This window comes from Bacillus rossius, chromosome 15, assembly GCF_032445375.1.
Source record: "Bacillus rossius redtenbacheri isolate Brsri chromosome 15, Brsri_v3, whole genome shotgun sequence".
Classification (NCBI taxonomy): Eukaryota; Metazoa; Arthropoda; class Insecta; order Phasmatodea; family Bacillidae; genus Bacillus; species Bacillus rossius.
Genome location: NC_086342.1, coordinates 32,160,417 through 32,182,786, shown reverse-complemented (window position 1 = coordinate 32,182,786; position 22,370 = coordinate 32,160,417). Strand labels below are relative to the sequence as shown.

Genomic DNA, 22,370 nt, shown 5'->3' with positions numbered 1-22,370 from the left:
GGAAAGTGACCTCGGTAAGGGAGGCTGCATATCCCCAACTGCCTATCGTTGGGCTTGGGGGCGATTCCGCTCTGGCCTCATCAGGGTCGGAGATGATGTGTTCCGAGTTAGGAGTCCTCCCCCGTGATCTCTATTACCCGGCACCAGGCATGGCGGGGCATGCTCCTTCTCCACCTGTTCGGCGGGGTGTATGTCCCCACGGGCTCCTATTGCCTTGGGGGGGCAGGATGCTCGCTCTAGGGGGCCTCCCCTCATGTCGGGGCTGCTGAAGTGACAGAAGGCACCGCAGGGGTAATGTCGGGTGTCCGCTTCCGGTCCACCGTTGGCGAGGTGTTCATGGCCTTCTGGAGTGGCATCCTCGGCTGTCTCTTGTGGTCGCTCGAGTCCTCCTAGAAGGCATGTGTCGGGAGGGGTGTCTGTCCTGTCGGCCGGGTCAAACACTGGGTCACCAATCAGAGTGGGGATGCGGTGTTCGGCGATGGTGGTCGGCCTTAAGGATCCATTTACAGCAAACACCTCGGGTCGGGCAAGGAGAACCTTGTTTACCTCGGCCAGTTATGCGGGGGGGGGGGGGGACATCGTGGTGCATGTCCGCTAGGGTCAGTACCGTGTCCTGGTGGAGGGGCGTCTGTCTTAGGGTATATATTACATATCTCTCCGCCCATCCCAGGTTGAGGCGGGGAGGTCCCAGCGCCAAGACCGCGTCTTGCTGGGCTAGCCAGGGGAGTCCCAATTTCACCTCCTCGCACAAATCCTGTACTACCACTACGGATACTCAACTGTTCAACTCTTGGGTACTCACCACGATCTCGGCAAGTCCTAGCATCCGCTTGGTGTGCGTAGTGATGACCAGGCGTAGCTCGCTGCCACCCGAGCGCAACGCGCTGGCGGGCACGAACAAGGGGCGCATGAAGACGTCGCTCGCTCCGGTGTCGACGAGTGTGGCAGCTGGCCTTCCGTTGACCTCCACGGAAATGCAAAACAAGTTGTCTAGCATCTGTCCCAAGGTCGGGAGGGCGTGCCTCTTTCCGAGTGTGGGGCTGTGTGCCTGTGTGGGGGAAGGGCACCCTAATCCTGGTCCCCCCAGGAGCCGTTTCCCGGCACCCGCGGTCTGACACATTGCGGCGGAGGTTGTCTTGCGTGCGCCTCCTAGCATGGGGGTGTGGTTGGTTGCGCTGCCCGGAATCCCCGCGGACACTCGCAGTGCCAGTGGTGTTCGCCATGCGGGCACCCCAAGTGACACAGAGGGAATTGTTCCTGTACCCCGGCGTCCCGCGGTGGTCGCTTCACTCGGCAAGATGGTGGTGCCTCAATGGCTCGTGGTCCTCTGGGTCGGTTGGGGGGGCATGTCCAGTGGTGTCATGTTACGCCGGGCTTCCAGTCGGCTGTCACTCCCTCGGGCATTCGCGGCTGGGACAAGCTTGCAGGCCCGCTGGAAGTTACGCTCTGTTTTGCGTGCTTCCTGCATGTAATCTGCTACGCAACCGGCGTGGCAGCGGCGCAGGAAGGCCTGCAGCTCTTCTCTCACCAAACCCGTGATGACGGGCAGCGCCCCGGACAGGTCGGTGCCGGGTGAGATGCGGCGGAACAGTTGAAGTTTCGTGGCTATTAACGCCTCGACGGCTTTGTCATCCTTTTGCCGGGGCCCATAGAATTAGGCGGAACACTCAACAAGGGGAGTTCCTGTGTCAAATTGGTGGTTGAATGTGTTGACGAATTCGCACCACGGCATTGCGAACCTACCCTACATGCTACACCACCTCCGTGTGGTCCCTCGCAGCTGTTCGCTGACCCGCTGTCCATTCGGACTGGTGCGTCCGGCACACAATTAGGCGTGCTTCACACAGCCTTAGGAATTCCCATGGATCCTCATGCAGGGCTCCGGCGAACTCCGGCAGAGTCACTCTGCTGAGTCGCAGGGATCGTGCCAGGTCCTCCAGGGCAGGCCACATGCATTTGGCCTCGGTCGTCTCCGGCACGTGCGCCATGTGGTCGGTGTGCGAGGTCCAGTCGCTGGCATGGGTGGTCGGAGGGGCACTGACCACCGGTGTGGTGTGGACTAGCAAGGGGATGTTGTTCACTGGTGGTGTTCTCGCCTGCGTATGCGTCTCTGTGCTGTTGTAGCACGGTTCCAGGAGCGCTTCGGTTTTGATCCTCGGTGAGTTGCTGTCCGGCACACATTTGACTGTCTGTAGCGGATTAGCCTCTCCCATCAGCAGGTCTCTGCCCCGTGGCCAGTAGGAGACTCCACAGGTGTTTGTCTTGAGCCTGTCCGCCATCGCGTCGCGCGGGGCTTCGGTGTCGATATTTACTCCGTGCGTACACGTGGCTCCTGTTGACAACCTCCGCGCGCAGGTGTGGCTCTGTTGACAACCCGCTCCTGGGTGATGGTGTGCGGGGGTTGGGGTGAAGCTGGCACGCGGGCAGATGTGCGTGAATGGGAGGGGAGCGGTGGATGTGGGGAGGTGGGGGTGGTGTCCGGACAAGGATGCTCGCTGAAAGCCTGGAGGGGGGTGCGTGGCGGTGAAAGTGAAAGTTGGCAGAGGGCCGCACTCTTCCGGGTTGTCCCTTTGTCGCAGCTTCTCTGCGCACCAAAACCCACTGCACGCGTCCAAAATGGCCGTCTTCCATCCCCTTTGTCTGATCTTGATCCGATTGTCTTGGTTTCTGGCTCTGCTATTATGCCCAACGCAAGGGCACCGTTTGCCGTCACCCAGGGTCTGTAAAAGGCCCGTGTTGTACCTGATGGGCGCTACGGGCATTGCGGTGCTGCTGTCTAGGGGGGCCCTAGGCTAGTGGGACACTAGGCCGTTGGTGGTGGGTCGTGGGTAATCTGCTCCCGTGTGCCCCGCCAGGTACGTGGCTTGAAATCTATCCTGAACTTCCCTACTTGGTTGTGAGGCCACTCGGAAGTGTGGAGGATGGAGTGGTGGGAAATAATCATAAGCAACACAGTTTATATTAATCTGTGTTTAATTCACGTACTTCTCCGGTGGTACGCATGGGTACGCTGTACTCCCTATAGATACACTACGCGGTGGCAGAACCGCTACAAAAACTATGCGAATGCGCTATGCGGCATCCGAGCCATTGTACAGTTACATTAACACACGTTGATTACAGAACAAAACACGACACTAACATAACACTGTCAATTTGCCACGGCGTGGTTACTAGTGCTCTGGAGACGGTCAGCACCGGAAGTCAACTGTCTTAAGGGGGCTCAGTGAGTGTTATTTTAAATTACACTTTACACTTACTTGAGGTTGCAGCCGGCAGGCGTATGCGTGGCGATCTTAGCGAAAGCGAGGTGGCTGGATTCGGCCAGTGCCGTAAATTGCATGGTCCGCGAAGCGGTGCGGAACCACTAAGGAAAACGGTCGAGATAAGCCCAGGTCCACAAAAAAAACGCAGAGTCAAAGTGAGCAGCACTGAGGTAAAAAGTTTTGGTTATTATGTCGAGTACAGAGAGAATTATCGGTGGGACAAAATTGAAGGCAGCTCACTTACACACGTCTTGACCCAGCGCGGAGTGGTTGGAGACTGCCGAACATGGCTTTCAGAAGGCAATCAATTTCCCCATTAACTCACTCCCCCCCACACTCCCTGGTGCACATCCCTGCCGAACACCTTAACTTGACTCAAATATAAGAGCACAGAGTCGGTACCCACTGTCATCTTGCAGGTTGTCACCGTAAGTCTCTGTGCATAACCGTGTAGCGTTGAACTCTAATCAAAACTTAAATAGGTCATAGATTTTTATAAATGCAAACTCAAACAGTGCTGCAAACAGCAGAAAGCATGAATAAATAAAAAACATTTCTTTCACTTAGCTATATAACATTATGTTTAATGTGGCATTAAATGTGCAACATGGATCTATTGCACTATTCAAATTCAATTAAAAATATAGTACAACTTCGATTGATCGTCATATTCAACCTTTAGTTTACGTTATCCGTTTCTCATAAAAAAGTACACACGAATTAACATCACTGAACATATGTATCAATACGTAGATTTGAGTTATCTGTCAATTGGGTCATACATCACAGCCCTGGCCCCAACTTTGCCAGTTAAAGTTTCACTGTACTATGGTAAGGATCGTCAATAAAAATAACTTAATTGTACCTAGATGAAGTCCCATTCATTTTTTCACAAACACAGTTTATTGAACACAAATATCTAGCAACAATTTATAAAATATTTTCAGACATTTATACAAGCTGTAAACATGTTCAGTTTAAAGCTAATCAAAATACAATAAAATGTTTCCACACCGCTGTAGATTGTTGGCACAAGATGCAAGCTGAAATCACTTAAATGTACAGTACGCATGGCAGCACAGAATGTATCACAAGTTATTTTAGTCAGCAAGATGTTTCAAAGCCCTCAACATCAATTATAGGTACAAATTTATACAAATATATAATGTTAGAATCACAATTTTAAGATAGCTTTATTCTGACATTTGTAACAGAGAATTTATAGTCGCATCCTTGTTTCCTCGGTTTGCTTCATACACAGACTTGACAACTTCTTTGTCCATGTTTGGGAACATTTCTTCAATCTGAAAAACAGAATTCTTTTATTAAATAAACTGACCAACTTAGGTTAACTCAAAAACCGTGGTCTTCAACTATTTCTAAATCAAAGGCAAATTGTTTCCTCAGTCTGCACTGTATTCTTTTTCACATTATTTGTCCGTCATTAAAAGAAGACAAAAGTAACTTGAAGTCTTAAATACAATTACATGCTTATAAGTTTCTCAATAAAAATATACATAAGGTCTCCAAAATTAAAATTTCAAGTTTATAAAATACTTGAAAGTATCTTATAAGCTTGAAAAATATTTGTTGGCAGACTGTCTACATAAATAAGAAATGTGTTTTATGTAAATGTAAGTAATTGAATTTAAGGCAATATAAATTTGGTCTTCTTTGAAAATGACAAACTGAATACTGTTTAACTTGTCAAATTTTCTGCCTTCCTAAACATAAATTGTAAAATAAAGTGAAAATTTAATACTTTTACTATATTATTTTCAAATGTGATTTTGTGCCACATCTTATTTAGGCAGGCAAAACAATTGAACAAGAAAAATATATTCAATTTTTTTTTCTATTATGATAAATGAAACTTACACAGGCAAGATTTTTTACATCAGTTACAAAATGTATCCAAGAGACAGTGAGAAGTCACAAAGGGCTACCCAACGTCTTTCTTAGACTTGGACAGTCTCATACTTGTGAAAGTTAAAGGTAAAAATAATGCTTGCTGAAACATTCCCATGATAAAAAAAACTTGACTGCAAACACACAAATTTATGGCAATCTACCTAAGTTTCTATCATTTAGTAACTTACGATCAGCATTGCGAATGTATTTGTTGAATCTTCTTTATAAACCCGTTAAATTATTTAATATTTTCTAATGTTAATTCTGGCAAAATTTTAAATGAAAAGTATTTTATTTACAAGCCTTTAAATTACAGTAAACTCTCAATTATCAGTGTTGATTGGGACCTACCTATGCCCAGATAACCAGTTTCATGGCAAGGGCCACCTTGAATTTGGGTTGCACCGTATATTTGTCTTCAGCACAAGTGAAGTCTTTGTGTGCTGTCTTAGCTTACTGGAACGTTAACAATACAACACTGAGTCGCCATGCAGCCTGTCTTCGTCTGCTGGAGAGGCGGTATCACTCACTCCTCTCTCCCCCTTCCTTGTATTTAATACTTCTACCCCTCGGCAGTAAGTAATTCTTTCTTCTCAGTTCCTTGTCCTTTCAACAAACTAGCACGCAGAGGACTTGTGCCAGGCTGGAGGACTAATATATAAGTAGCCCTTAAATACACCAATTCTCAGAGTAGTGCTTTTCACACACCTAGCACACGTAAGTTTCCACAAATCAAAGCTGGATGCAGCAATACATGCACATCTTGCAGAGCCTTGGCTACAGTGTTCATGATATGTTACAGTAACAAATGTGGGAAATAAATATCACGAGAAAACAATTTTTTTGACATGACGTCTAATAAATCGATGAATGCCGGCTGCACACACGAAAAAGTGTCCCATTACAGTGTGTCACGTTACGCTCATTGTACGCTTGCGCCGCATCTATCTCTCTTCCACTCGATTGGAACAACCATCGATTTGACTTTTTCGAGGCACATTAAACTTGAAACACTCCCATTTGTTTCCTACTTTTCCAATCATTGTCCTATCCTTAACAGAATAACACAGATTGGAAGAAGTTAAATAGCAAACATGCATAAAAGTTATAGTTAAAATAATCTCTTTGTTAAAGTAATAAACATATTTGAATTATTAGTGTGAATAAAAGTAAATTTATCAATTAAATTGTAGATTTCATTTCACTCCTTCTTTGTATCCATCCAAAATAGTTGCAAATTCAATAAAAATGATTCAATTTTATTCATAAAAGTATGCAATCATTTCATCAATGTTTTGTTATGACGTCACGTTAAACTATCGTCCGTAAACCAACTTTACAACCAATTTTTTTTGGAGTCATGAAAACCTGTCATGATAAACAAGTGAAGATTACCTTCACGTACCGTGTTTTCTCGCATAATCGTTGCACATTTTATTCTAAAATCTAGTTTGAAAAGTAGGGGTGCAACCATTACGCGGGAAAAAATTTTTTTTAGGTAAAGTTATTCATAAAAACAAAACCTGTTCATGGAAAGTATGTTTATATAAAAAAAAAAGGTGGAGTATACAAGAGCACACCATACATTTTATATTAATAATTCATTCAACAAAAACCTTTCTTCAACTTTAAATAAAAAAACCAAAACTCTAACGCAAACACAAGCCACTTGAAATCTGACGTGAACTAACGTGTCGTAGTACACACTTGCCACGAAAGAATGTGGGCTTTAAAAATGTAGTTAACTCAGCACCTGACGGAGAGTGTGCATTGCATCCAATCGGCGAGATATAGATATTCGACTGCATGCGCGCACTCTATACAGGAAGCAACATAACCAAACATGAATGATGCGCTGGCTACATTTTTATAAGCTGTACGCCACGGCAACGCAGACAATCAGATAAAGGAAATAACGTCTTTAAAAGAAAATTTACATTTACACGTCAGACAACTTCGTATTTCCGTTAATTAAATAAATAAGTGGTAATGAACGAATTAAATTTTAGATTTCTACTTCAAAATACATTGTTTTATATGGAAAAGATACCTACACAAAGCACTCGGCATCTACAAGCGGGACCAAAAACATCATGTGAGTTTACGCGATAAGTTTGTTTATCGCAATTTCGACCGCCTAAAATATGGGTGCGATGATTACGCGAATGCGACGATTATGCGATAAAAGAGGGTATGTTGCTAGTTCACGGTCAATTACTACAGCCGATGAAGGAAAGTTAACTCAACACTTCTCAAGATAAGATCATGCAAATTCTGGCCAGTTTGTTTTTAGATCTTTCCTGTGTCCCTTCCTCTAGCCAAATGCCAGTCACGTCACCCGGATGCCTGCCAGGCCGATCGGCGGGGAGAAAGAGGCATAACGGCACGTAAAACAAACAAGATGGAGACTGAAGACATGAAGCAGCAATTATAGCATTCCCCTCAGGTTTAAAGTGTAACAGATGTGACAGGGTGGGCAATATGCATGGTGGAACCAAACAGCTTTCTGACACTGTAACAGGATGGTTAAAATATAGAACGACCAAGCAAAGAAGTGTGCCTGAGTGATGCAATTTTTTTTTAACAGGCTTAAAAAATAACAAACTAATAATTAAACAAAATTCAAGCACAGATAACCCAAAAACCGGGTAATCCAGGCCCAGATACTTGAGAGTTTACCGTACTTAGGTGTTCAATCCAATATAATTGACAAAACATTTTTCAAAATGGCAGCATTTCTTTACCTGGGATTGCAAGAAGAGTAGGTACTGATTCGTTTACTAGTCTACTTCACTTGCAGTAGGGAAAGTCCTCGTGATGTCACTTCCAGGGACAAGTACGTATATTCGGCTTAGGACCTGGTTTATAAACTACACTAGACGCAGGAACGCATGACGCAAAATGTTCAGGACCACATTTTAGAATACCGGTTAATAACACACACAAGGCGCAATAACGAAACGTAACTATTGTTCAACTTTCACCTTTTTTGCATTTTGGCTTGTGTTTCCAACGGCAAAATTTGAATAGAAGTGTTCCGAAAACTGTAACAGACACATGCATTTTTGTGCATAAAAGCCCACAATGTTCTTTTTGTTGTGACACATCACGACCAGTAAAACTTGTTAAACTTTCCAACCGTAAAGGCAAATAACCCTTGTTGTTGAGAATTTATTTTGTTTTCACGATTATGATATATATGACTTATCAAAAGAACTCCGGGATAGATTCTTTCTACTGTTTTACAATTTTAAGTTAGGAGTTGGTAGCATCTTGCACCTTGCATGCTCTATACACGACAGTTGCGTCATGTAGTTTACAAACCTGGCCTCACTGCTATAATACCTGCTTGAGCTCCTGCTCGGCAAACACGGGCTGCACCGGTTGTTGTTGTTGTTGTTGTTGTTGTGGCGGCACGCCCCCGTACTGGACTGTCACAGGGGCGTACTGGGGCCTCATGCCGTACAGGGGTGTCGGCACCATCATCACCGGGGCCACCGAGGGGTACATGTAGGGGGCTGCCGTGGCGTTCTGCAGAACCATCGGCGTGTTCTGGAAACAATCACGTCATTAGAAGGGCTCTACAAGCCCTACAGGTCACCATGACACTGGGTTGGATGAAACCAGCTTTAAAAAAAAAACCTGTTTTTTTAAATTTCAAAACAGGTTTTTAAAGATTAAACCAGCTATTTTTATTACGTTAGTTATTTCGTTCTCAGTATGTTCAAATGAAAGCCATCAACATCATGTTGAACTAGAGACTAAAGTCCAGAAAATTTGCACATCTGACTGGGACTTAACCACAGAAAGGGTACAGTAAGACAGAGATTTTCCACAGAATAGGAATTTTTTTTTAAAATAATAAATTTATTTATTTCCTCTTTTTTTTCACACTTTGACTTCAATTCACTAATTTATTTATTTTGAGGAGAATTTAACTGGGTATTATACAAATTATTCAGATAATTTAAATGATAAGATCTTGATTAGTAAGTTTTGTTCCTGTAAATCACAAGAAACATTTATGAGCTAAATTTTGTTATGTGTGGAATTAGATCTTTCAATAAAAAAAAATTATAATTGCATAAGAATACTCTGCAAAGGTAGGGGGAAGGGTGGGAAGGGGCCTGCATTGCGTCATAGTGAACTGAGGTGAGCGCTCACACGTCGCTGACAGGGTGAGGTCGTTCACATAGGCCGGTCGGCAGGGATGGGGAAACTTCTGCAGTGCCACGGCACTAGCGCCCCCTAGTGGCACTGCGTGGCGTGAAAATGTGAATTTGGTGACTGGATCGGTTGATCAGTATTCGGATAATCAGTGCTTTACTGTGATTACCTTTGTAATAAATCTTGTCATTCCGTAAAATGGATAAGTGATACGTTAAATATTTTTCTGATAGTTTACTGTCTTAACGGTCGGTTAGGTTAGGTACAGTTAACAATAACGTAAAATTATAAGAACAATTTGCTAGTTAAGGTTAGCTAAATTTAAAAAAAAATCAAACCAGCATTAAAAATAAGTTACAACAAAGTCGGTCTTGGTGACCAAGCATGCACCAGTGTGCCAGTCAATAATTTACAAGTGGGCTGTTGCACAGATGAATGCCATCACCAGATCTCACCGAGTAACTAAGCACCAGGTTGATCATTCCCTCCTGGCCTTCGCCTATCTTGCCCGTGAGAGGGTACCAGTCGTCATGGGTCTCCCCACTCAGAACCGCTTGAGGGATGGGAATGTGTGCCCAGGCTATCAGCTCGTCCATCGTGAAGGAGCACTCGTCGTAAATCTCTATGTAGATGCTCGTGACGCCTTGGGGGAGAAGGCTGGAACAGACACAAATGGGTACGGACAAGATCACACGACGAATTGCGATAAAACCGAAATATGTATATTGGGCTGGATTAAAACTCAATGATTACCTATAACCAGATTACATGTGTTGAGTGACGGGCCTGTTAATCAATATAAAAATAAAATTACATTTGTAATGGTGTGTCATCACCCAAAAATTCTTTATCCAGAAATTACTCACTTTCAATGGCATTATTCTGAACTAGGGCACAGTAATGGTGTAGGTGCAACCCTGAAAAGAACGGCTGATAAAGTCGTAGCCGAAGGCCACGACATCATAGACTTGAATTCCTTGATACCGATCCTTCAGACCAGATGTCCCTCTATTTTATTATTTGAGGTAACCATGGCACATATTTCTCTAATGGATGACCTCATAACAAAAATTCTACGAATATTCCTACATTTCGGGGTACTTAAAAAAATTCACCAGATAATATTTTTCAACAATTTACAGTCTCAAAGACTTCCATGCATATATTGCATAGAAGATTGTACTCACAATCATTAAGGATATTTTCAAACATTCCATGGCAATCGTAGCACCAATATATGAAACAGGTCCCCTCGAAAGTCAATGAAAATTGATACAATCAATAGTGATAATAATAATGACTGAATTTATCTACCTTCTTCTTTGCATATTCAAGATACACTGTAATGTCCACAGAAAGTGTAACAACTGATTTTGAAAATGATGGATCTTCTGTCATCTCTGGCAACCAGCAAATTGCAACAATTGGAGATCATGTCCTAGTTAAATGGGACAATGAAAAGTATCCTGGAAAAGTTATTTCTGTTTTTGAAGAGGGTGTAATGGTTAGCTGTATGAAGTGAGGATTTAAATTTTGGCGATGGCCAGCTATTATTCAAGACAAACAATTGTATCGTTGGGAGGATTTGATACAGAAACAGAGATACCAAAGTTGGTTAAAAGGGGGAGCTACACTATTACAGAGTTAGATAATTGAAAATTGAGACTGATTAAAAATTTGATTGAAATACCAAAGACTACATGCAATAGTTAAAGATTAATGCACATTAATGTAGGTAAATAATAAACAAAAATTAATTAATTAATTTACATAAAGATGACTAAGTTTTTCTCTATTTCAAGTACAAAGTTAAAAGATTAATAAGTTTAATTATTAAATATTAATAATGTTAAATATACAAAGTTAAATTTGTTTTCTTCATTTTAAGTACAAAATGTTGTGTTTTATTTTTTATAATATGATACTACATACAGATTATATGTGTCCATGTAGAATTCATTATAATAAACATTTTCAAAATTTAATACATATTTTTATTTTTCATTATAATTGTATTTAGAAATCATTCCTCCACTTTCCATTCTTTTAAAAATGATAACAAAAATATGGAAGCCTATTATGTACTCTTAAATAGATCTCATACAGTAAAACTTTGGATTTCTGCTACAAAAAAAAGTTTTCTTAATACAATAAATGTACATGTAATCCAAACTAAAATTTTGAAATTTGATGAAAAATACACATGTATATTACAGATGCAAAAAAAATGGGGGGGGGGGGGGGGGGGAGAGGGGGGGGCCTCATTTCAGCTTATTATAAACAAAACCTTAGAAATTCATACAATTGATGGATAAATAACATTTCATTAAGAGTGTATACAAGTAAACAGAAAGATTTTCTATAGGCTTAATATTAACAAGTTTACTGTTAAAAAAAATTATTTCCAGAAAACCCTCCAATATGAAGACTTTTGAAGGAAAAAAAACCCAGGTAATGACAAAAAAAAACTTAGTTTTATTAAATAAATAAATAAAAACCACGGTTGGATTTTAAAAAAAAACTGGAGTTTTGCCAAACCTTGACAAGGCCATTGGAGATGGAAATGCACACTAAAAATCAGAGATACTGACGAAGGAATCGAACGTGGACTATAGTAACAAACCATACCAGTATTTGCCTGGAGAGATTTCAGAAAAACAATGATATCAGGTTTGCCCGAGTGGAGTTTGAACCCGGATACTCTGGAATGAGAGTCCAGAGTCTTACATCTACACCACCTAGCTCCGTACTTCAGGCTATACACATACAAAATTTTCATACCAGGGTTGGCAAAAACCAGGTTTAAAAAATAAAAAAACCTACCCCCAAGTGGGTTTTTTACAATAAAACCCAGACTTTTGACATTAATTTTTTTTATCTTCATGAAGTCTGCATTTTGGTGAGTTTTCTGAAAATATTTTTTTTTTTTTAAACTCTAAACTTGTTAATATTAAGCCTATTGAAAACCTTCTGTTTAGTTGTCCACACTCTTAGTTTTTATAAAATGAAATCAGCCTGTGTTTTGTACTTTTGTGTGCATCTGTAATGTTTGGAGGTACATAATTTGTATGTGTTATTTATGTCAAATCGATAGTAATAAAACATGCTAATTTTTGTAACTGAATTGCTACCTATATTAATATTGGAAAAAAAAAACATAAAACCAGCAACATGGCACATGGCTACGTAACACCCATGACAACAAACAGACACAGCTGCATCAGAAACAGCTACGTATTACTCAACGTATGCATACCACTGTATAACTTTGTTCCATCTCGGGTTCTTGCCTCCGTTCGGATCAGTGTGTGTTTCGTACACGCAGTGCCCAACTCTCAACCTTGCGTAGGGGTCCATCCGAGTCATGCCATAGTTCTTTGCCAACTTTGCCTGCAAAATAAATTAAGCATTTAAAAATGAATATAATGTCAGAATTACTTTAGTACATGGCTATGCTTAGTAAGGCCTTTACAACATGGTTAAAGAAGTAACATGTCTTGCATATAATTAACGCAAAAATTTGCCATTAAAATATTGTAGTTAATTATCCACACTATTAATGCACAACAGTTTTTTAATGTCAAAAATGTAAATAAATAATTTTAGTCAAATTTGATATAACAAACTAATAAATAATGTAGTAGTCTAAGCTAATGAGCCTAAGAATGATTCAGTTTGGTTACAATTTTCACAATAATCTCTGGCTCAATACAGCAATAACTAGGTAAGGTTTTAATCCCACCTTCAAAGTTCAGAACTACCAGCTATTTTCTAAAGAGAACCTTCAATGTTTTCAAGAGCCTGATTAAATAAAACTTGTTAGCTCTTGCCCCCTGACAATTACGTTATTAAACATCCTTGACGTCTATAACTAATTAAACATTATTGCCATCTATAACTAATTGAACTAATTAACCATCCTTGCCATCTAAAACTAATACTTTTTCCCATAAATTATATTTTAAATAACTTATTCAAATTATTTATATGACCAAACATAAATTTTTTCCAAGCTTTATTACAGTGTAATAATTTAAAATAACTAATTATAGTAATTATTTCATGTGGATGACTATATATACTCAATAATTACTTCAGGTCAAGAACATTCGCTTCAACAAACGAGCAATCATTTGTCGAACCAAAAAATGTAATACGATATCTGATTGCAGCAGTGGTTCTATACAATAATACAAGATAGTGAGGTTCATCCCCTTAAATATGTCATAAAATTAAATTAGCCTTAAAGAAACATTTCCAGGCATACAATTAGAATTTATATGGAAAGTAGTAGAGTGTAACTGTTCGTAATTCCCAATAAACGTAGCTAATCTTAAATGTCTTCCTACTTAAAACAAATTAAAATGCATGGTTAAATTCCTAATCAGAAGAAAGTAAAACACTCAGTGAAAATTCAAGTGTCCAGACTAGCTGAGATGAACTAAAGTTCTGAGACGACGGACCGGAACACAGTTTCGGTCAAGCCTTATGTCGTTGACTGTTTTGCAACACTGCAACTGTGCCCTCATCCATGAGCACTGCCCTATTGAGGTTGAGATCTACGGAAAGTACAAAGCCTGGTCATAATTTTATTGTCCACTAGTATACACTCACAATTACAAACCAGTGGATATTCTTATACAGTAGACTCTTGAATAACTGAGAAAATGTGAACCGTGTAAACCTTGGGAAAACAAAATCTTGGCTAACACGGATACAATAAGAAAACCATCTTGGTTTTCAGTTCGCCTCGTGGTATCATTTTTCAGGGTGACAGTTTTTTCACCTCTTCTTCCATGTAGAATCTTTCACATCACTTCATGATTCATCATAAAAAAAACATATTTGAGATTATTATCTTTATTATTTTTTTTTAGGTTTATAGATAACGGTTAGAAATGGAAATCTAGGTTGGTTTGGACAATACGGAACCTCGGATAATTTAAGCTTGGTTAATCAGGAATCTACTGTAATTGGTTTTCAAAAACTTTGACCATAACTCTTTAATTCCTTAATTTGACAGAAAATATAGAATTTGAAATGTCGTTTAGTTGACATGATATTTTATAGTTTACCTACTGTATAATGCGCTAAAATTTGCTTCATGAATACTGTTACCTAAACTTAATTTTACAATTATTATGTATATACTGTACAATATTTTTTTTAGAAATGAACTAGGTATTGAATTTTAAGGAGGTAAACTTTTTTAAATGCAAATAGCACTGCATGTGAATATATTCTAGATTGTATGACTTGTCAGTTCTGTATCCCACAACATTGTGGGATCTTCGAAAAATAAATAAATAAATAAATAAATAAATAAATAAATACTTCCAGAATTGTTCAACTACACTGAAGTTCTGCTAATCTGAAAATCCAGCTAATCCAAACTAACTTAGGGTTTTTTTTTTTTAATAAAAAAAAAAGGAATTTTAAAAATGATTTTTGACGTATTTACCCAATTATCAACATTTTTAGTAATTTTGTATTGTAAAAACGTTATGGGCTGTGTTACATGATAAATAAACAATCACAGAAAATTATTTTACTACACCCTGTTGCATTACTGCAATTATTTGGCTAGTATAAAAATATTTATTATTCATTTAAAATTGTAACATGCCTACCAACAGTCTATAGACTTGTATGGTGGGCACAAAATAAAAAGACAAATACAAAGTTATCAAGGCAGATATGTGGACTCCCACTCCCGTCAGTACCACAGCGGGCAAAAGGCCGACGCACGAGGATGAGAGACTCCGCGAGCGGGCGAGTGAGAACGGCCGACCTGGGCCACGGTGATGCTGAGCCGGCCGGCCGTGCTGTGGGCGTAGGCGGCGACGCCTGCCATCTGCTGCTGGAGGGCCAGCGCGGCCTGCTGGTCCGCCGCCTCCTGCTGCTGCTGCGACGCGGCCGCGATGCGCAGGAAGTCCGGCGGCAGGTCCCCCACGAACACCTGCCAGCACGCCCGCACACCACGCTCACTTCTCGTAGTCGCAGGGTGTCCACAAGGAAAACAATATTTCGTACCAACTAGGGCAAAAAAAAAGTACTAGATTTGAAAAAAAAAATTACTAAATTATAATTAGTTATGGTTTTAACAATTCAGGAAGTTATTATGACATTGCAATGCTCTAACTTAAATATATCACACCAAACACACACATACGTTCCATTGTTTTTAAAAATAATTACACTTAATAATAAAACATATTGGAGTTACTGTAATAATATTTAATTAAAGAAAAAAGTACTAGATCTGTACTTGACCACTAAAAAACTTATAAAAGTACTAGATCTAGTACAAAAGTACTAACTGTGGACACCCTGATTAGACTCCATGAGGTTTTTGAAGTGAAATTTGTTTGCTGAGGGAGCTAAAATTTCCGAGAGTTACGAAAATTCCAATTGCACGAGGGGAATATTTAGGTACGTGGTGGGGGAACCGGTAGAGGAGAAGAGTGTATCGTGGTGACGCCACTCCAACGCATACACTAGCCGTCGAATGGGAAGATGGCAAAAAAAAGGGGGGGATAGGTACGTTGGAGTGCTATATGCTGGTTGTAACGACTGGCAGAGACGGCAGGGGAGAGGGAGAAATGACGCACCAGTGATGGTACAGAATTCTCTTAACACCGCTCATGTTTGTCTACTCCTGTTTCATAATGGCTAACGATTTAAGTTACCATATTTCTTTTATTTTATTTAAAGTAGGGTATCTAAAATTTATTTATCCATATGAAAAAGAGAGATTGATTTGCGCAATTAACTTTATAAGTATCGCTCATTTTTATGTGAATAGTGTGATTGAAAATGTAAAAAAAAAAAAAAAAAACTTTTAGATTTGTTAGCTTTATAAGTGTATTTTTGGTACGTGAACACTGTGATTTGAAATGTCAAAAGTACTTATTTATAGACTTGTGAGATAGACTTTATTGGTGATATTTATGTTTGATTTCAGGTTTTTTTTCTTCTTCTTTCATTTTATTCAGCTGGAGATTGTGATTTAACAACTGAGGTGAAGTTGGCTTTATCCCAGATTTATTCTGATTCCCCTCCATTCCCCCACTCCAACTACCAAGCGCCAGTGGGCGGAGCTAAATCACAGGATGCCGCAGCAGTGGGCGGAGCAAGCCCGCTGAAGAGCACAACAGAGGGCGGAGCTTAAGTACAGGATGCCGCAGAAGTGGGTGTATCTTAAACACAGGTTGTACAAAAAATAATTTCAGAATTTCCGTAATTAAATTTTCATAAATATTTAACATCATATCTAATCACAAAAAAAAATTAGATTATGGTGAACACACCCCTTAAAGCAATAGCCCCGTACAGAACTGCCCAAATGCCACTAAACCATTTAACATGACATAATCACGAAATTTGGATTATTACAATTTTTTTAAGGTAGAAAGAAAGTATGAAGATATGAAGCTGATATGTTAATATGTTGAATGAAGTGTCAGCTTCAATCCCAATTTTAATTTTCGAGCAACACCCCGTACAGCACTGCCCAAATGCCACTAAACCATTTAACATGACATAATCACGAAATTTGGATTATTACAATTTTTTTAAGGTAGAAAGAAAGTATGAAGATATGAAGCTGATATGTTAATATGTTGAATGAAGTGTTAGCTTCAATCCCAGATTTTAATTTTCGAGCAACACCCCGTACAGCACTGCCCAAATGCCACTAAACCATTTAACATCACATAATCACGAAATTTGGATTATTACTTTTTTTTAAGGTAGAAAGAAAGTATGAAGAGATGAAGCTGATATGTTAATATGTTGAATGAAGTGTCAGCTTCAATCCCAGATTTTAATTTTCGAGCAACACCCCGTACAGCACTGCCCAAATGCCACTAAACCATTTAACATCACATAATCACGAAATTTGGATTATTACAATTTTTTTAAGGTAGAAAGAAAGTAGGAAGAGATGAAGCTGATATGTTAATATGTTGAATGAAGTGTTAGCTTCAATCCCAGATTTTAATTTTCGAGCAACACCCCGTACAGCACTGCCCAAATGCCACTAAACCATTTAACATCACATAATCACGAAATTTGGATTATTACAATTTTTTTAAGGTAGAAAGAAAGTAGGAAGAGATGAAGCTGATATCTTAATATGTTGAATGAAGTGTTAGCTTCAATCCCAGATTTTAATTTTCGAGCAACACCCCGTACAGCACTGCCCAAATGCCACTAAACCATTTAACATCACATAATCACGAAATTTGGATTATTACTTTTTTTTTAAGGTAGAAAGAAAGTATGAAGAGATGTAGCTGATATGTTAATATGTTGAATGAAGTGTCAGCTTCAATCCCAGATTTTAATTTTCGAGCAACACCCCGTACAGCACTGCCCAAATGCCACTAAACCATTTAACATCACATAATCACGAAATTTGGATTATTACAATTTTTTTAAGGTAGAAAGAAAGTAGGAAGAGATGAAGCTGATATGTTAATATGTTGAATGAAGTGTTAGCTTCAATCCCAGATTTTAATTTTCGAGCAACACCCCGTACAGCACTGCCCAAATGCCACTAAACCATTTAACATCACATAATCACGAAATTTGGATTATTACAATTTTTTTAAGGTAGAAAGAAAGTAGGAAGAGATGAAGCTGATATGTTAATATGTTGAATGAAGTGTCAGCTTCAATCCCAGATTTTAATTTTCGAGCAACACCCCGTACAGCACTGCCCAAATGCCACTAAACCATTTAACATCACATAATCACGAAATTTGGATTATTACTTTTTTTTAAGGTAGAAAGAAAGTATGAAGAGATGAAGCTGATATGTTAATATGTTGAATGAAGTGTCAGCTTCAATCCCAGATTTTAATTTTCGAGCAACACCCCGTACAGCACTGGCCAAATGCCACTAAACCATTTAACATCACATAATCACGAAATTTGGATTATTACAATTTTTTTAAGGTAGAAAGAAAGTAGGAAGAGATGAAGCTGATATGTTAATATGTTGAATGAAGTGTTAGCTTCAATCCCAGATTTTAATTTTCGAGCAACACCCCGTACAGCACTGCCCAAATGCCACTAAACCATTTAACATCACATAATCACGAAATTTGGATTATTACAATTTTTTTAAGGTAGAAAGAAAGTAGGAAGAGATGAAGCTGATATGTTAATATGTTGAATGAAGTGTTAGCTTCAATCCCAGATTTTAATTTTCGAGCAACACCCCGTACAGCACTGCCCAAATGCCACTAAACCATTTAACATCACATAATCACGAAATTTGGATTATTACTTTTTTTTAAGGTAGAAAGAAAGTATGAAGAGATGAAGCTGATATGTTAATATGTTGAATGAAGTGTCAGCTTCAATCCCAGATTTTAATTTTCGAGCAACACCCCGTACAGCACTGGCCAAATGCCACTAAACCATTTAACATCACATAATCACGAAATTTGGATTATTACAATTTTTTTAAGGTACAAAGAAAGTATGAAGAGATGAAGCTGATATGTTAATATGTTGAATTAAGTGTCAGCTTCAATCCCAGATTTTAATTTTCGAGCAACACCCCGTACAGCACTGCCCAAATGCCACTAAACCATTTAACATCACATAATCACGAAATTTGGATTATTACAATTTTTTTAAGGTAGAAAGAAAGTAGGAAGAGATGAAGCTGATATGTTAATATGTTGAATGAAGTGTTAGCTTCAATCCCAGATTTTAATTTTCGAGCAACACCCCGTACAGCACTGCCCAAATGCCACTAAACCATTTAACATCACATAATCACGAAATTTGGATTATTACAATTTTTTTAAGGTAGAAAGAAAGTAGGAAGAGATGAAGCTGATATGTTAATATGTTGAATGAAGTGTCAGCTTCAATCCCAGATTTTAATTTTCGTGCAACACCCCGTACAGCACTGCCCAAATGCCACTAAACCATTTAACATCACATAATCACGAAATTTGGATTATTACTTTTTTTTAAGGTAGAAAGAAAGTATGAAGAGATGAAGCTGATATGTTAATATGTTGAATGAAGTGTCGGCTTCAATCCCAGATTTTAATTTTCAAGCAACACCCCGTACAGCACTGGCCAAATGCCACTAAACCATTTAACATCACATAATCACGAAATTTGGATTATTACAATTTTGTGATTATGTGATGTTAAATGGTTTAGAGGCATTTGGGCTGTGCTGTACGGGGTGTTGCTCGAAAATTAAAATCTGGGATTGAAGCTGACACTTAATTCAACATATTAACATATCAGCTTCATCTCTTCATACTTTCTTTCTACCTTAAAAAAATTGTAATAATCCAAATTTCGTGATTATGTGATGTTAAATGGTTTAGTGGCATTTGGGCAGTGCTGTACGGGGTGTTGCTCGAAAATTAAAATCTGGGATTGAAGCTAACACTTCATTCAACATATTAACATATCAGCTTCTTCTCTTCATACTTTCTTTCTACCTTAAAAAAATTGTAATATTCCAAATTTCGTGATTATGTGATGTTAAATGGTTTAGTGGCATTTGGGCAGTGCTGTACGGGGTGTTGCTCGAAAATTAAAATCTGGGATTGAAGCTGACACTTCATTCAACATATTAACATATCAGCTTCATCTCTTCATACTTTCTTTCTACCTTAAAAAAATTGTAATAATCCATATTTCATGATTATATGATGTTAAATGGTTTAGTGGCATTTGGGCAGTGCTGTACGGGGTGTTGCTCGAAAATTAAAATCTGGGATTGAAGCTGACACTTCATTCAACATATTAACATACCAGCTTCATCTCTTCATACTTTCTTTCTACCTTAAAAAAAAAGTAATAATCCAAATTTCGTGATTATGTGATGTTAAATGGTTTAGTGGCATTTGGGCAGTGCTGTACGGAGTGTTGCTCGAAAATTAAAATATGGGTGTGAAGCTGACACTACATTTAACATATTAGCATATCAGCTTCATCCCTTCGTTCTTTCTTTTTATTTCAAAAAAATTGTAATAATCCAAATTTCGTGATTATGTGATGTCAAATGGTTCAGTGGCATTTGGGCATTGCTGTACGGGGTGTTGCTCGAAAATTAAAATATGGGTGTGAAGCTGACATTTTATTCAACATATTAGCATATCAGCTTCATCCCTTCGTTCTTTCTTTCTATTTCAAAAAAATTGTTTTAATCCAAATTTCGTGATTTTGTTATGTCAAATGGTTTAGAGGCTTTTGGCTATTGCTTTACGGGGTGTGTTCACCATATATTTTTTTTTTTTTTGTGATTTGATATGATGTAAAATATTTATGAAAATTTATTTACGGAAATTCTGAAATTATTTTTGGACAACCTGTGTTTAAGCTACACCCACTTCTGCGCCATCCTGTACTTAAGCTCCGCCCTCTTTTGTGCTCTTCAGTGGGCTTGCTCCGCCCACTGCTGCGGCATCCTGTGATTTAGCTCCGCCTTCTGGCGCTTGGTAGTTGGAGTGGGGGAATGGAGGGGAAGCAGAATAAATCTGGGATAAAGCCAACTTCACCTCAATATTTAACATCATGCTTAAAAAATAAAAAGGCAAGTTCTCAATTATTATCTCTTGTTCAATAAAAAAATAATATTTTTTCTCTATATATACCTAATGAGCAAGAAGTTTCGCTTCTGTCACATGTGGACTCCATGAACAAATTTTTTTCTTTTATTTTATATTTATTTTAAAATCTCTTAATTTGTTTGAACCACACACACAGTCTACTGCTTATTTTGATTATTTATCACACCTCACGCTGCAGACGAGTACTTAAACGACAGTACACAGCTGGTGCAGTGCCACGCCCACAACACATGCCTGTTTTCAGGTTGCACTGTTGTCTAGTAGACATGTGATGTAGCTAAGCTTTTAGAGCACAAGTGTGTTGCATTTGCGGTGAGTGAGGGTGCCATGGGTGATGCTGACAACCTAGCAATACAAACACTTTATTCATCTACGAGCACACTAGTTAAAATACTGTCCTGGTTTTCTTGGACCCAATCATTTCTGTACAAGACTTTGTAAAAACAAAATTTGCTGAGGTTTTTCAAACCACTGAAAAGTTATATTTTGGGATCTCAGCAACATTTGGCTGCCAGTAAGGAAATGTTAGGCGTCATGGTGACCGAGATTTGTAGAGCCCTGGAATCAATATGGTTGTTTTTATTGCATGACAGGAATAGCAGAGACATCCGAGATCTAGTTTGGCAGTCCATTGTGTAGACTTTCCTGCTTTTGTGTTCTGTTGCCCAGAATGAACCCACAGGAGGCTATCCCACCAGTGATTGAGACATAATTTAACAAGGAAAATTATTTTGTGCAAAACAAGCATGTGAATGCTCTCCGCCCAAAACACCCAGATTAATGCACATGTCCCGTAAGGATGTAGAGGGGGTAATGACGCCGCGCCGTCATGGTGACATTATATGGTATCGGGATCTAGAATACCCCCGGGGCATGGATAGTGTAACATGAAGTACAAAAAGCAGTACGGTGTAAACACAGGGATTAGACACACCAAGAGTAAAAAGGATCGTGATCAGTGGGTGGTGAATTAGTGTAGAGCCCTAGGGACTACTTGGGAGGAGAGCGAAATGGACATTCATCGGTTTCATTGTCTCACATCATTTAATAAAAACTCAATAAAGTATTTGAAAAGTTCAATTAATTAACTTACGCGCTTCCTACGTTCCGCATTTTTTTCAGCGGAAGATACTGTCGCCATCACTAACTTCTTCTGTTGTCACTACACGACGTAAATTTACTAAACAATTCGTAAAAAAATATCGTGTGACTTTATTTATCAAGTCTCGTGACAGAAAATCACGGTAATTACGGTGAGTAACGGATTCTGTTTCTCTCAACTTGCTCAAAATGACCGCAGCTGCTCTACGTTTCTATCGACCGGTTGTCGCTATGTCATGCACCTTAAATTTGTACACATAGATGTGTTTTTAGACACGATATTGTTCCGTTACAAAATAGAGCTACTAAA

The 22,370-nt window shown here is 39.1% G+C and overlaps 1 protein-coding gene across 1 annotated transcript; it reads right to left on the bottom strand.

Annotated features, from left to right (window-relative positions):
* Positions 1–4,429: 4,429 nt before the first annotated feature.
* On the bottom strand, positions 4,430–22,368 carry LOC134539748 (toll-interacting protein-like). The gene is made up of 6 exons (XM_063382017.1): positions 22,053–22,368; positions 15,136–15,303; positions 12,601–12,734; positions 9,800–10,001; positions 8,523–8,729; positions 4,430–4,570 (listed from the first exon to the last, which is right to left on the bottom strand). Exons 1-6 carry the CDS (start codon positions 22,098–22,100, stop codon positions 4,460–4,462), a joined length of 870 nt encoding a protein of 289 aa, XP_063238087.1. The 5' UTR covers positions 22,101–22,368; the 3' UTR covers positions 4,430–4,459.
* Between the last annotated feature and the right edge of the window lie 2 nt (positions 22,369–22,370).

What these genes read in the sequence shown, in the direction of transcription:
- LOC134539748 (XM_063382017.1), bottom strand. Translation starts at nt 22,100, where the DNA reads ATGGCGACAGTATCTTCCGCTGAAAAAAATGCGGAACGTAGGAAGCGC. An exon ending in ATGCGGAACGTAGGAAGCGC is followed by an intron (nt 15,304 to 22,052) that starts GTAAGTTAATTA and finishes GCGTGCTGGCAG; the next exon opens with GTGTTCGTGGGGGACCTGCC. An exon ending in ACCTGGTGCTTAGTTACTCG is followed by an intron (nt 8,730 to 9,799) that starts GTGAGATCTGGT and finishes GATTGTTTCCAG; the next exon opens with AACACGCCGATGGTTCTGCA.